The 13835-nt window shown below is 40.9% G+C and overlaps 1 protein-coding gene across 2 annotated transcripts; it reads left to right on the top strand.

Annotated features, from left to right (window-relative positions):
• Positions 1 to 9894: 9894 nt before the first annotated feature.
• LOC147615510 (dormancy-associated protein homolog 1-like) lies at positions 9895 to 13222 on the top strand. 2 transcript variants are annotated; one of them, XM_086779615.1, is made up of 5 exons: positions 9895 to 10213; positions 10527 to 10757; positions 11769 to 11840; positions 11946 to 12066; positions 12839 to 13222. In XM_086779615.1, the coding sequence occupies exons 1-5, from the start codon at positions 10117 to 10119 to the stop codon at positions 12873 to 12875; spliced, it is 558 nt and encodes a 185-aa protein (XP_086635741.1). In that variant the 5' UTR covers positions 9895 to 10116; the 3' UTR covers positions 12876 to 13222. The 2 variants fall into 2 exon arrangements, with proteins under 2 accessions (XP_086635741.1, XP_086635742.1); XM_086779616.1 differs by having other exon boundaries at positions 9909 to 10213; positions 12533 to 13222.
• The last annotated feature ends 613 nt before the right edge of the window (positions 13223 to 13835 follow it).

The following is a 13835-nucleotide window of genomic DNA, read 5'->3' as shown; positions in this document are numbered from 1 at the left end:
GTAACTCCAAAGGAGAGGTTTACTGGCAGAAAACCTGATTTGTCTCATCTTAAAAGTCTTTGGATGCATTGCATATGTGCCTGTGCCAGATGAGCCGAGAACTAAGCTGGATCCAAAAGCTGAAAAATGTGTGTTTATTGAGTATTCCCTTGAGCAAAAGGGATACAGGTGTTATAACCCTGCTACACGTGAGTTCAGGGTAAGCAGGGATGTTGTTTTTTATGAGATGAGCAGCTGGTATATTGCTGAAAAAGAAGCTATTGGGACTGATGTGAGTGGAAATGTGGTTGCACCACAGAATGCAAGTCAACAATCACAGTCTTTGAGCGGACTAGGAGAGTCCTCGTCTAGTGGTTCCGTTGATAGACCATGGAGTGGCAGGCTGCGTCATAATACCAGTCCTGCAAATGTGATTAGTACATCACATAAAGGCAAAGAGAAAGTGGTTGAGCCCCTTAGTATGCCTGACATTTCTGCAGGGCAGTCTCATGTTGATGGAGAGTCTAGTGGCTCAGAGATGAGCGGAGCTTGGGATACCAGCTACTATGAGAACACCTAGTGTAAAGAAGGCTATGGAAGCCATGAATGCAAAGCTGCAAAGATCTGGGAGAGTAAAGAATCCTATGCAGAGGTTTACCTATAATGGTTATGTGGCACATCACTATGCATACATGGCAAAAGTTGTGCAGGTTGCAGAGCCCACATGCATTGATGAGGCTGTCGGAAATGTGTGTTGGGAGAAAGCTATGGATGAGGAGATGGATGCACTATATGGAAATGAGACTTGGGATTTAGTGCAATTGCCTGAAGGCAAGAAAGCCATTGGATGCAAGTGGGTGTATTGATTATGAGGAAACTTTCAGCCCAGTTGTTGCCAAGATGGCAATAGTGAGAGTTGTGATAGCAGTGGCTACGTCAAAGCAATGGTCTTTACATCAAATGGATGTAAAGAATGAATTCTTGCATGGGGATTTGCAGGAAGAGGTGTATATGTTGCAGCCACCTGGTTATGAGGATGTGAGTCACCCCGAGCATTTTTGCAGGTTGAAGAAAGCCTTGTATGGCTTAAAACAAGCACCAAGAGCATGGTCTGACAAGATTTATGAATATCTTGTCACTATTGGCTTTCATGTAGCCAATGCAGATTTCTCGCTGTATGTGAGACACAGTGATAGAGGGGTTGTACTTGTTGTCATCTATGTAGATGACCTGATCATTACGGGGGACCATGATGTAGAGATCTTTGATGTAAAGATCTTGCTTAGACAGAAGTTTGAGATGAAGGATCTAGGGGAGCTCAGATATTTCTTGGGCATTGAGGTGATTAGGTCACCACATGGTATTGGATTACTGTTGTAACCTATCTCAATGCCATTGGATCAAAACGGCAAGTTGAGTGCAAATTCAGGAGAGATTATGGAGGATCCTACTATGTATAGGTGCATAGTAGGAAGCTCGATCTACATGACGATCACCAGGCCAGATTTGAGCTATGCTGTTGGGTTGGTGAGTCAGTTTATGCAGTTTCCAAAAGCCGCATTTGGATGCATTGAGACGCATATTGAGGTATGTGAGGTCTACTTTGCATTGTGGACTATTTTATGAAACTGGGATAGAGATATGTGTACATGGGTACACAGATGCTAATTGGGCTTGTAGTATCTCAGATAGAAGATCTACTAGTGGCTTCATGTTTTCTTTGGGGAGTGCTGCTGTGACTTGGAGCAGCAAGAAGCAGCCTACGGTTGCTCTATCCAGTACAGAGGCCGAGTACAGAGGTGCTGCTATGGCAGCATGTGAGGTAGCTTGGTTGAGAAAGCTACTTGCAAATTTGGGTCTTTCATCAGTGGATAGAAAAGTTGTCATTTTTTGTGGCAACATTAGCAGTATACAGTTGGCCAGGAACCCAGTTTTTTCATGCTTGCACGAAGCATATAGAGGTCCACTACCATTTTGTCAGAGAGAAGGTTTTGGCAGGAGACATTGACCTTGTTTATGTCAGCACATAGGATCAGGTCACTGACATCTTCACCAAAGCATTGGGTACAGAGAAGCTCTGCAGATTCAGGGCTTCGCTTGGTGTACATGAGATGGAGTTGAGCTCGAGGGGGAGTGTTGAGATATCGAGCTCATCTAGTGAGGCGGTGGACACTGATGACCCGCCTGGGGGATAGGCCCCACACTTACAGTACTGGCATGGTTGGTGAGATCATGGGTGATATACGGCCAGTGGGATGACAGGCTGTGTGACAGCTAACTAATGACCCACCTGGGGGATAGGCCCCACACTTACAGCACTGGCATGGTTGGTGAGATCATGGGTGATATGTGGCCAGTGGGATGATAGGCTATGTGACAGCTATAGCGCCAACTCATTTAGTTGGGTCCACACTATAGAGAACCCTAGTATGTATTTGGTTGGGTACCTTTTCATATGATGTGTACTTTGATCTTTGTATATGGTGTGTTGAGTGTGGTGTGTTGAAGAAGAAGATTTTCAGCCTCTCACCTTTTGTGTTCTCTTTTAGGGTTTTGTGAGTGTGTGTGTGCTTGCAAACAAGAGCTCAAGCTCTCTTCTCCCCTGCATCAGTTCATCCTAGAGGGTTCCGACCAGGTGATGCACGGGCTCACGGGCTGCTAGGACACCCATGCATATGTCGAGGGAGATCTTCATGGATTGGCGATAAATTATTTAAGTGAATTGGAAACTATGAAATTGGATCTCATTGGTTGACTAGCTAGTCTTCAACGGAGAGTCCGAATGACACTTGTTTGTAAAAACAATGGAAGTGGAATATTGAGGATTATGATGGAAACACTATGGTTTTATTCCAATTATGTCTTGAAGATAGCTGAATTTGAGAAAAGGCAATTTCATATTGGTGGGTGCGTAAGTGGTGTGTCTATTTTATATTTTTGCATGAGTGCCGCGGCTAGGGGGCCTGGGAACTCTTTTCCCTGGTATACCCGGGACAAAACACAACCAAATTTTTATAAAGAGGGATCCCACAATACAGTGGTTGGGCGGTTGGCTAACCCATGGGCCGGTTGGGGTTAGGCTGGATCGGTGGATTCTTACAATAAATTTCAGTTATGTTCAAGTTATGATAGTTAAAGTAAGTCACAGGGAAATTCTTGTTCTATTGGAAAGAATCAACGGCTGTGCCTCACTTGAGGGGAAAAAGCGATGATCTCTATGAACCAAGTGCAAGTCCCTCCCTTGATTCGGCCATGTGACCCGCGAGTTCGGTTGGAATGCACAGGATAGTTAAGACTCTTGACCCCGTTAGACAAATTCTCGTTAGAAGATTTTCTTGGAGGAATCACCCGTGCTTTCTGGGTGAGGAAAGTTTTTCCAGTCTCAGTTTCGGAAGAACTGCCAGGCTAGTCCCTTGCCCAGACACTCGTGGGTGAGACCCCGAGTGGGAAGCTCTGCCCTGCGCAAGAGGTTGCTACTTCCGCTGCTGCTAGCACTCCGGAGTTCAATGCGAAGAGACGACAGGAGTCTCACATTTGTAATTTAGGAGGATAAATTCCTTGCAAACATGATAGGTCTTGATTTTCTTCCCCTTACATGGTTTGGAGTTGCTAAAAATTGACTCCTAATCATCCTCACTAGTGTTCTCGAATGGCATCCAACTCATACTTTTTTCAAATTTCGTTTGCATCAAGGAAAACGTGTTAAGGACAAGTGGCTACATACATTCTTGACCATTGAGAAGACTAATTCAATGGAGTATTTTTGGTAACATATATTCACTACAGATGTAAGGGAAACAAGTAGGGGGATAAGGGACAAGGCTCCAAGGAAAATTAAAAAACAAGCAAGGGGGTTACTCAAGATAGGAGAACCATGAGATGGAGTATTTTCGGTAACATATATTCACTACAGATGTAAGGGAAACAAGTAGGGGGATAAGGGATAAGGCTCCAAGGAAAATAAAAAAACAAGCAAGGGGGTTACTCAAGATAGGAGAACCATGAGAAAATGTGTACATTGAGAGAATTTGAGTAACACATGCAATCATTGCCATCTAAGGGATAATCTTTACATCATATGAAGGTAAAGAATGCATTTTTACATGATGACTGCAGGAGAAAATTTACATGGTGCAGTCACTAGGATACGGGGATCATATACACTCCCAAATTTTGTTTGCATGTTACTACACAAAGCCTTGTATAGCATGAAGTAAGCACCTGGAGCTTGTTTATACAAGACATGGAAGTATCTTATATTGGATTTCAGATATCTTCTCACTTTATGTGAGAAAGACTGACCGGGGGGATTGTGCTAGTGTCATCTATGTTGATGACTTGATTGTCATAGGTGACAATGATGATGACATTCATGACGTGAATATGCTTCTTAAGAAAATGTTTGAAATGAAAGATTTGGGTGAGCTACGGTACTTGTTATGTATATAGGTGATTAGATCACATGCTGGGATTTGGCTTTTGTAGAGCAGTATGCTTTGGATGTGTTGTCCAAATATGGGATGACAAGGTGTAGATAATCTTAGTGTCATAGGAGTAGAACACGGGTTGTTTATAGATATAGATGATCTCTTGGAGGACCCTACTATGTACAGGTGCTGCATAGTAGGTAGTTTGATTTACATGAGTATCACCGGGCTAAATTTGAGCTATTCAATTGGATTGGTGAGTCAATTTTATGAAGGTCCCAAACAAGGAGTCCACATTTAGATGCAGCTACTCAGGTACTCAGGTACATAAAGTGAGCTATTCAATTGGATTGGTGAGTCAATTTTATGAAGGTCCCAAACAAGGAGTCCACATTTAGATGCAGCTACTCAGGTACATAAAAGTCCACATTACATTATGGACTTCTTATCTATGAGGCTGGGGTATGAGTACACAGATGTAGATTAGGTTGTTAGAGTCTCAAATAGGAGATCTACTAGTAGCGACTTTATGTTCTCTCTTGGGAATGCTAATGTTAGCTATAATCATTGGCAAATTCTTTGTTGAGTATAGAGGGGCTGAGTACACTAATATGGCAACATGTGAGGTAGATTGCTTGTAAAATCTACTTGCAAATATGGGTGAGTCTATGGATAGGGCAATGTTGTCATTTATTGTGACAACATTAGTAGCAATCTAGTGTATCATGCTAGGACAAAGCACATTGAGGTGTAATATCGTTTTGTGAGGGAGAAGGTTCTAGCGAGGGTTATATGGATTTGGTTTATTCTTAGCACAGAGGGTTATATGGATTTGGTTTATTCTTAGCACAGAGGGTCATGTGGCTAACTGTTGGTGGATATGAATGCTCCATCCTCATATTGTATTTTCCAGGCAGCATTGGCTAGATCATGTTTATATTATCCCCATTATGAGGAGTAGCCATGGTTGAGCAACCCAAGTGCATGGCATCCCCATATGCACATGAGAAGCTAGCTGCGGAGGAGAGATGGTTTAGATATTTGGCACCACACTGCCAACAAATAGGTTACATGCTACACTCGACCGTTTATCTCATAACGGTTCACACATGGAGTAGGAAGACATCACTCTTGGACACTCTATCCTAACATTACATGACCTGAATTAGGGAGAGGGGGGGGCAAGATGAGCTCGGGTGGCCTTGGGAGGTGGGGACTCTACTACGTAATCTCTATTACATCTTTATGGACTAATTCTACACCACGCATGGTGGCACCGACTATGTTCATGGACCTACATGGTCATGTCTTGGGGCCACCCCGCGTATACAAGCCTATAAAGATACACAGCCAGCCCCTTCACACAGTTCATCTCAGCACTGTGAGTTTACTCCCTAGCTTCTACTAGCATACAACATATATCTTCCAAATTAGCCACCATTCAGAAAGTCCCTTCACAAGAGCACACGAGTGTGGGGCTTTACCATCTATTATATCACTCTAGAAATACAATATTCTTCTCTATCTCTGTTATTGTGTAATTTAAGTTTTAAAGTTTGTGTTGTGAAAGATCCTACTTCTCATTGATGAGATGTGATGTGAATCAGATAGATATGAATGAATGGATGGATGTGGATGTTTATGTGATGAAAATGGATGTATACACCACATGTTGTATCGTCTTACATGGTATTAGATCTTTGGCTCGGTGTGGATGGCTCGGTGTGCAAAACTTCTTTGCTAATTATTGTCTATTAATATCCTAAAGTAGTCTCTTAGAAAAATGGCATCTTCCGCAACAAGACCCAACCCCCCACCATTCAGTGTTGATGGAAAGCTTAATGGCACCAATTATCCTCTCTCAAAGTTCAATCTTAAGACTAGCGTTTCCTCCTATGAGCTCTAGGACACCGTTAATCGGTGTTGATGATCACCTGCCAACCAACAAGGGATGAAGATGGTAACAATGCAGATGTAACCTTGTACCACCTTCTGTCAACCTTGTCCAAGCTTGAGCACGAAGGAATTCATATGCTCTCTCCACCATCGTCTCACTAAGTGTGGAAGATAGTGTTCTAACCATGGTTCAACCTATCTCCACATCTACAGAAGCATGGGCTTTGTTTGAAAAAGCATGAGCATTGTTACAAAGCCAGTACGAGTCCCTCAAGGATTCAAAATCTTGAAAATTAGCTTTAACAAGAAAAGTTTAATGAAGGTGAAACGGTCGAGGTGTTTCTCACTAGAATCAAAAGTACATTGCCCACTAGTTGTTCAAAATTGCATATCCCATATGATCCCACATGTGATTACAAAATTAGGAACCTCAAATTTCTAGAAGAACATGTAATACTAGTAATAGAATCACTTAAATTTATAAATGGCCATTTAACTTGTCAGCACATTATCACCCCAATAGTACAAAACATTAGCGTTAATAGTACAAACCAAAAATAACATTATTGTAATAGCAAAGCTCTGGCATTACCATCCCAATTGTTAAAATTTTGAATTCTTGAATGAACTAACTTGACTAAAAAACTTAGGCCTTGAACACATAGGTCCTCCATAAGGAGGACGAGAAAACTCCTTGCTTTGAATCCTACAATTTATTTAATGGATGATGTTATATTTTTTGTAAAGTTCCTAAGAAGTTAAACATTCATTCTAGCCTTTTCTCCATAATGTGACAAAAATTTTGCTTAGATCCACATCACTTTCATTAAGTCCTTGAGCAGGGTCCACATCACTTTTATATTAAGTCCTTCACTAGGGTCCAAGTTATTTATTGAGTAATTGACTAGGGCCCACATTATTTTGTATTCATTAATAAGTACTTGACTAGGGCCCACATTATTTTGTATTCATTAATAAGTACTTGACTATGGTCCATGTTATTTTGTATAAGTACTTAACTAGGGTCCTCGTTATTTTTATGAGATAAGTTTATCCCATCACTTTACTTTATGTCAAGTCCATAACTAAGGTCTACACTACCTAGGCATTATACATCATGCTTTATTGTACAATTACTAACATGACTATAAACGCATTTATTTATTTATTTTTTGCATATGGTAAATAGAAAAATCTAAGAGGCACCTACACACCTTATGTGAGCCCTACAGTCTAGTTGATTTCACTAAGGGGATGTTCACCTTTGTGAACTTGCTAAGTTTAAGCTACTACATGACTTATTCATATTAAAAATCTCGGAAATAGTTATAGCTCACTTTTTAACAAATAGTGGGTTGCCATCCTCTCTAGCCAATGATGGCATGGGCTCAAAACCTATTAGTTTTTGCAACGAGAAGATAGTTCCAACTTGTGTTTCACCTTATGAAGTTGAAAGCTTTTCTCTCTTTTTTAACTCATGTAATGTGGCATTCCCTAAATGCTAATCCAGACACACTTTGTCATGTGGCATGCCATGGTTTTTTCACAAGACATGCTCAAGCCTAGTCTAAAAATTGAGGTGTGCAAAAGGTGCACTTGGATCCACAAAAGAAAAGATAATCTAGGTTGGCATAAACTTTCTAGCCACATTTATGCTCATTTGTTAAAATTGGCAAATCATCTTTTTTTAACGTATCCAAATATTTTAAAATATGTTTAAAAATCAAACAAGGCACTAGATGCAACGTTGTCCAAAGTGCTCTAGGGTTTAGCATTTGCCTTAGTCAAATGATGCTTTTGAGCGTAACTGTTGTTAGATGCTTTTGAACGTAGCCTTTGTTGAAAGTAGAAGTTTAAATAATTAGATATTATGTTGTGGACCATTCCATTTGGCTCCTAGTCATGATTGTTTATCATCCATGGCTTCTTTATGCCTTGGTTGTCTAACTTTTTGATGGCTCTTTGTTTGCATTATCTCATTGTGTGTTTATATGGGATAAGGGTTATTAATTAAGACAGGATAGGGTTTTTTCAAGGCTCAAGGGAAGTCATGGCTCATGTGGGATAAGAATACTTGTAACACGAATCATGGCTCATAATTTGTTGAGAGGATGTTGTTCTTCATAGTGGTAGTGTTTTATTTGATTCAATCATTTAGTCCGAAACTGCCAATAAAGTAAAACAAGATTTCACTTGTAAGACCCTTACAAGTCTATTACTTGTGATTAGACCTTTATGGTAAAAAAAAAGTATGATGTGTATAGCATGCCTTACACCATTATACATGGTCTTTGTTGATACTTTATTGGTGATGTTAAGCAAATAGTTTTATGTAACATCACATCCCACTCTTATGCATGTCACATTCAATTTATTGGCATTATTCCTAAGCTTTATCATATTCGCAACCATATCAGTGCATTTTGTATATAATATATTGAAATCCATTTGGTGCAATAACATGCACATGTCCTTGATATCTCACAAGGCCAACAAAAATTTATAAAGATGTTTAGTTTTTCAAAATTACTATCATACTTACTTTTTTGGGAAAGGCCCATTATACGTTTCTTAAGCACTACTTACATATTGTGCAAGGTCTAAATATTACTTGTAATGTTGGACAAAGTTGCTGAATGCATGTAAATGTGTTAAATCAATATATATTGGACTTGATGTGTATAATCTACACACTCTTTTCCTTTTAGCATGCAAGTATTAGAGGTCGGGAGTGGTGCAAATAGCACTTTATGCTGAGGTGAAGACATGGGCATGCATGTCGTGACCATTAACCATCTTAAGCATGTGACATGAAACATGGTCAATAGCCAACCCATGCTTATGACGTCCCATATATCATTATGGGAATCTTAGGAACATGTCCACTCCTTGGTTGGAAAAGCTTAAGTGGAGGTTTCTTTTTTATTTCCCATGATTGTTGCTTCCTAATAATAAACAAAATGGGCATGAGAGGGTGAGATATGATTTTGATCTTACGGGTGATTTCGATTTTCATATTTTAACATTGCAAGTGGTGTTGCTGTAGAGGGAGAGGATGGGGAATCTCAGGGCTCGACAAAAACGACATTTCAATGTATTTTTACCGACTGAAATTTAGAAAAACCGGCTAGAAATATATCAAGCCCTTACAAAAAATGATTAAAATTTACTAGTTTTTAGTTAAAATACAAAAAAATTATGGAAACTTAGCATAGAAAACCGGTTAGTTTATAAGCATGTCCTTATTGTGACCGGCTTAAAAATTTGCTTTTTCGAGCCCTGATGGGATTGGGAAGGGGTTGGAGAAATGATACTTTCCATATGTTGCGATGACATGCAAGCATTAAACTGAAAAATAGAAGAAGAAGAAGAAGCAAAGAAATGGATGGATTCACTTTCATCAAGAATTAATTAATTTAAATAGGAAAACCCAAGATCCCAATAAAATCCACTATCCCAAATGCCCATGCTAGTGGGGGGCTAGCTGGCGGGTGAGCACAAGGTATCAAAGCATGCTACCAATGTGGGGCCGCCACTTCACGGATGCTGACGATGGCACCTTATCCACGGCGTGAGTCATATGAGCGTGTCTTACAGGGTCCATTTACATAGGTAAGGGTTTTCAAAGGTCTGGGTGTGAAGAGAGTACGTGGATCTGGAATCTTGAGCTTATCGTATCGTCTTCTCTCATATTATAGGAAGCTACGTCTTTTGCATAATAAATTTTGCTCTCTGTGCGCCTCGGTTTTGCTTTGTTAAACTTTGGAAGCTTGCTACTAATACCTTTTTTCTCCCTAATCAGCCTCTAGTTATTATGGGTTTGCTTGATAAACTCTGGGATGATGTCGTTGCTGGCCCTCAGCCAGACCATGGCCTTGGCCGCCTGCGCAGAAAACCCAAGGTCCCTGCAGGTGCGTTAGAGCTGCTCTTGTGGCGTTTCTGTGTTTGGAGTTGAGCGCTTGAGTTGCAGATTTCTAGTGCGTTTGTAATGCTAGCGGTGGAATTGCAATCAACCTGCTGTTGTGGCTCAGTTTCTTGTGCGTGCGCGTAGTGTGTGTCTCTCTCTCTGAGAGAGAGAGAGAGAGAGAGAGAGAGAGAGAGAGCAATTGACCTGCAATGGGGATCATGCGCGATGGTCTATTTTGTTTAATGTTACATTGTCAAATGTAAGCTGTTGTAAGTTGGCTCACACAAGTTTGATTTTTGTGGGGTTGGCGCGCGCAGAAGGGATGGACGAGGAGGCCAAGCGAATGGCGGAGCGCAGGCGCAGCGCTGACTTTTACAAGGAGCAGGAGGAGGTGCGGCGTGTTACCCAGAGCATCGCCATCGGCAAGCCGCCCCCGCTCCTGCGCACCGAGTCCCTCGACCCCGACTATTACAATACAGGCTCCGCCCCTTCCACCCCCGGGGCTGCTTCCACTCCAACCTCATCCTCCTTCGTTGGATCTCCCTCTGGTAATTGCCTTCAATCTTTAGTCTTTCCCTTAAACTAAGCCTCTGCCGATCCCTCCCCTTCACAACGTCCTGAATTTTCTTTCAATGTGTCGTGAAATTTCTACTCTAATACCCCCTTGAAACCCCTGTATAAGCTCCTAATCCCCCTTTGAAACCCCTGTTTAAGTTGCCAATTTCCCTAACCCCTTGAGAGCGTGCCCATTCATCCTTGCGATTTCCCCTAATTCTCCTGTGTTTTTCTGTTCCTTTTCTCTTAAACCGTGCTGCCGATTCCTTGAATCTGACTAAACCACCCTGGCAATGTTCATCTCTAGTTTTCCTGGTTTTTGAACATTTTGTTAGTTTACTGTGGTCGAAACTTTCCTAAACCCTAATGCACCAGTCTAAGTCCGAACCCGTGCCTCATTATGTTCCTGCGTAACCCACACACCTCATGATGTTCACATACGCCCTCTGTGGCCACGCCTACCTACCCTGAACCGACCGAGATACAATCTTTCTTAAAACTTTCGCCTTCCTTTAATTTCAACTTTTGTCAGGTCACCCGTACGCCCTCTCACTGTTACCTTTTTCTGCTCAATTTTTTTCATCAACTTCTGCTAATCTAGTGAACATTTGCGAACCGTCGGCTAATCTCCGGCAATAACCTTAGCTAGCCTCTCTCAAAAAAACCCCTCAATTCATTTACCCTTCCAAGTCTCCTGCCTTTTAGCTGAACATTTCCGTGATCCCGTCTACCCTTTAATCTTTCGAGATAGTGCCCGTTGTCATTAAGTCTCCGCTAATCTCCCTCTTTAGCATTCGCTAATAAACCAACTTCTCACTCTAAACTCAAAGCAGCTCCCAGCTTTTACCAACCTGTCAACCTATCGATTGACCCTTTAGCTGATCTCCCTTGGAAGCGTCGTTAATTAACCCTAACCTTCGCTCTCTGTACAGCCTATCTCAGCACTAAAAAATGAGTGTAAAATACGTTCTCATCTCGTTAAATTAAATTATGCGCTTTTGCAGTTTTTGATCGTGATAAAGTGCTTCCGAAGGCTGCTTCTGTGCCTTCGTCACCTGCGCTGGGGTCTCCTGGTGGTAAAAATTCTGTCTCAAACACGCCCAATATAGGTTAGCCATTAGTCGTGCGTTCGATTGGAGGAGTTCATGAGATGTATGTTTGACACATTCTTACTTTTACAGCACGTGACAGAGAGAATGTGTGGACTAGCGTATTCCACCCTGGGAGCAACAAAGTTATGAGAAAAATTGGCTCAGAGAAGTTCGACAAACAAGCACCCAACTCTCCAACTGTATATGATTGGTAATTCGCTCTTGTTTAGCTCTTTTTGTTCAATCTTCGCGTGTGTGTTGGACGGATGGAAGGGGCAATTGCATTCATTACTGTTATTACCTCAAATAACCAAATAAAGCTCCTGACTCGCCACCTTTTTAAAAATAACCTCAACAACCTCACTGAGTATAGAACTTCGGTAGGTAGTAATTTTGATCTATTTGGATAACAATACAGGAGGGGGTTTAAGTTATTTAAAAGCTGGGATGGTGTGGATTAAATTATATGCACGATAACAATACAGGAGGGGGTTTAAGTTATTTAAAAGCTGGGATGGCGTGGATTAAATTATATTCACTACACTTGCATTGCAAGGCGTATAGTAATTAACAATGGTCGATAATTCATTATATTAAATCAAATGCATCTTTTTCATGTGATTTCAAAGCAGTTTTTTTTCCTAATTTTAGTTGTTCCATGGACCAATGCATTGCAGGGTAGTACTGAGCGCCTTGGACAGATGAGCCATATCTGTGCAAGGGCGCTTGTGGTATACACATGCCCTCAAAAAAAAAAAAAAAAGGTCCATGTGGAGGAGTTAGGACAGTCAATCTTGCATAACATGATGAGAGGAGGATGATGTACACAGCTTGTTAGGAAACGAAGCTTGTACAGTGTGGGTGGGGCTTTTGAGGAAAAGGAAAGGATGTAATATATATGGTGTTGTATGGTGTTTCTCTCTCTTGTAATGAGATGGTTGGCCCGCCTATTGCTTTGCTGCAATGTGTGTGCTTGGGTGCAGGCTTTATAGTAAAGACACCAAGTCAAGCTGGCGTTAAAACCTATGGCAGCCCTCTGGACCTCTTGAGAGCATTTGGAGATGATGATGAAAAATTAGGACCACAGTTATATATTGTACATATAGACATGGAACTTTGCTTTGAGAAAAACTGGTGGAGTGATGCTCTTAATTTATTACTACTACTACTACTACTACTACTACTACTACTAAGGTTTTTGCTTTCTACTGTACCACCGAAGACTCAGTTTTGTAACATATACTCTACTAGCTAGTAGTGTGTTCCCTTGTCCTCTAGAGAGCAGCTTTCTTTGCCTTTGCAATATGAAGATGGTTGAGCAATGTGTTCAGAGAAATTATATGCTAAAGATGATTTTATTTTCGCAATATGAAAAGATGGTGAGCTTAAAGTCTGTTAAAGAATTTGCCAAATTGGTTTTTCAAAATAGGCAAAAAAAAAAAGAACCGAGCTTAGCAAAATATTTCTCTTTTCACGCTAAAATTTTCTAGTGAAAGATCGTGTCACACGTACTCTATATCAGACATTTTTTGAGGCGCACTTTCTTTAATAGCTTTCCTTTTTGCCCGAAAATTGTCATTGGTGGTCTAGTTTTTTTTTTTCCATTTTAAAGAAGGTGTGCCACTACAAATTTGAAGGCCTACCCTACCCTAACCTTCATTTGAAAGGCATATAAACTATCTTGCCTTCAAAAGTTTACCTTCAAAAAAGTTAAATCAAGTCGTGTTGAATTTAGAGAGTTTGGAAATGAGAGCGTCTTTTACAACCCTTTTTTCTAAGAGGCTGAATTTAGAGTCCTTGGAAATAAGGGCGTTATTTTTCAACCGTATTTTTTAAGGGGCCCTATAAAAGCCTCAAATGTTAGCACTGCTCTACATCCCTCAAAGTCGAAGGGTACCCAAATAATTCTTTTGGAAGGGGGTTTGAGTTCATTTCATTTGTTGAAGAGATGGGAAGTTGGAACTTTTGATTTTTGAAGCA

The sequence above is a fragment of the Cibotium barometz genome, chromosome 40, assembly GCF_041138505.1.
Source record: "Cibotium barometz isolate CiBa-2024 chromosome 40, ASM4113850v1, whole genome shotgun sequence".
Taxonomy (NCBI): Eukaryota; Viridiplantae; Streptophyta; class Polypodiopsida; order Cyatheales; family Cibotiaceae; genus Cibotium; species Cibotium barometz.
The sequence above is the reverse complement of the archived record's forward strand: the minus strand, read 5'-3'. Positions and strand labels throughout refer to the sequence as shown.

Coding starts and splice junctions, on each gene's coding strand:
- LOC147615510 (XM_086779615.1), top strand. CDS start 10,117: ATGGGTTTGCTTGATAAACTCTGGGATGATGTCGTTGCTGGCCCTCAG. Junction 10,214..10,526: donor AAAACCCAAGGTCCCTGCAG/GTGCGTTAGAGC, acceptor TGGCGCGCGCAG/AAGGGATGGACGAGGAGGCC. Junction 10,758..11,768: donor CTTCGTTGGATCTCCCTCTG/GTAATTGCCTTC, acceptor GCGCTTTTGCAG/TTTTTGATCGTGATAAAGTG.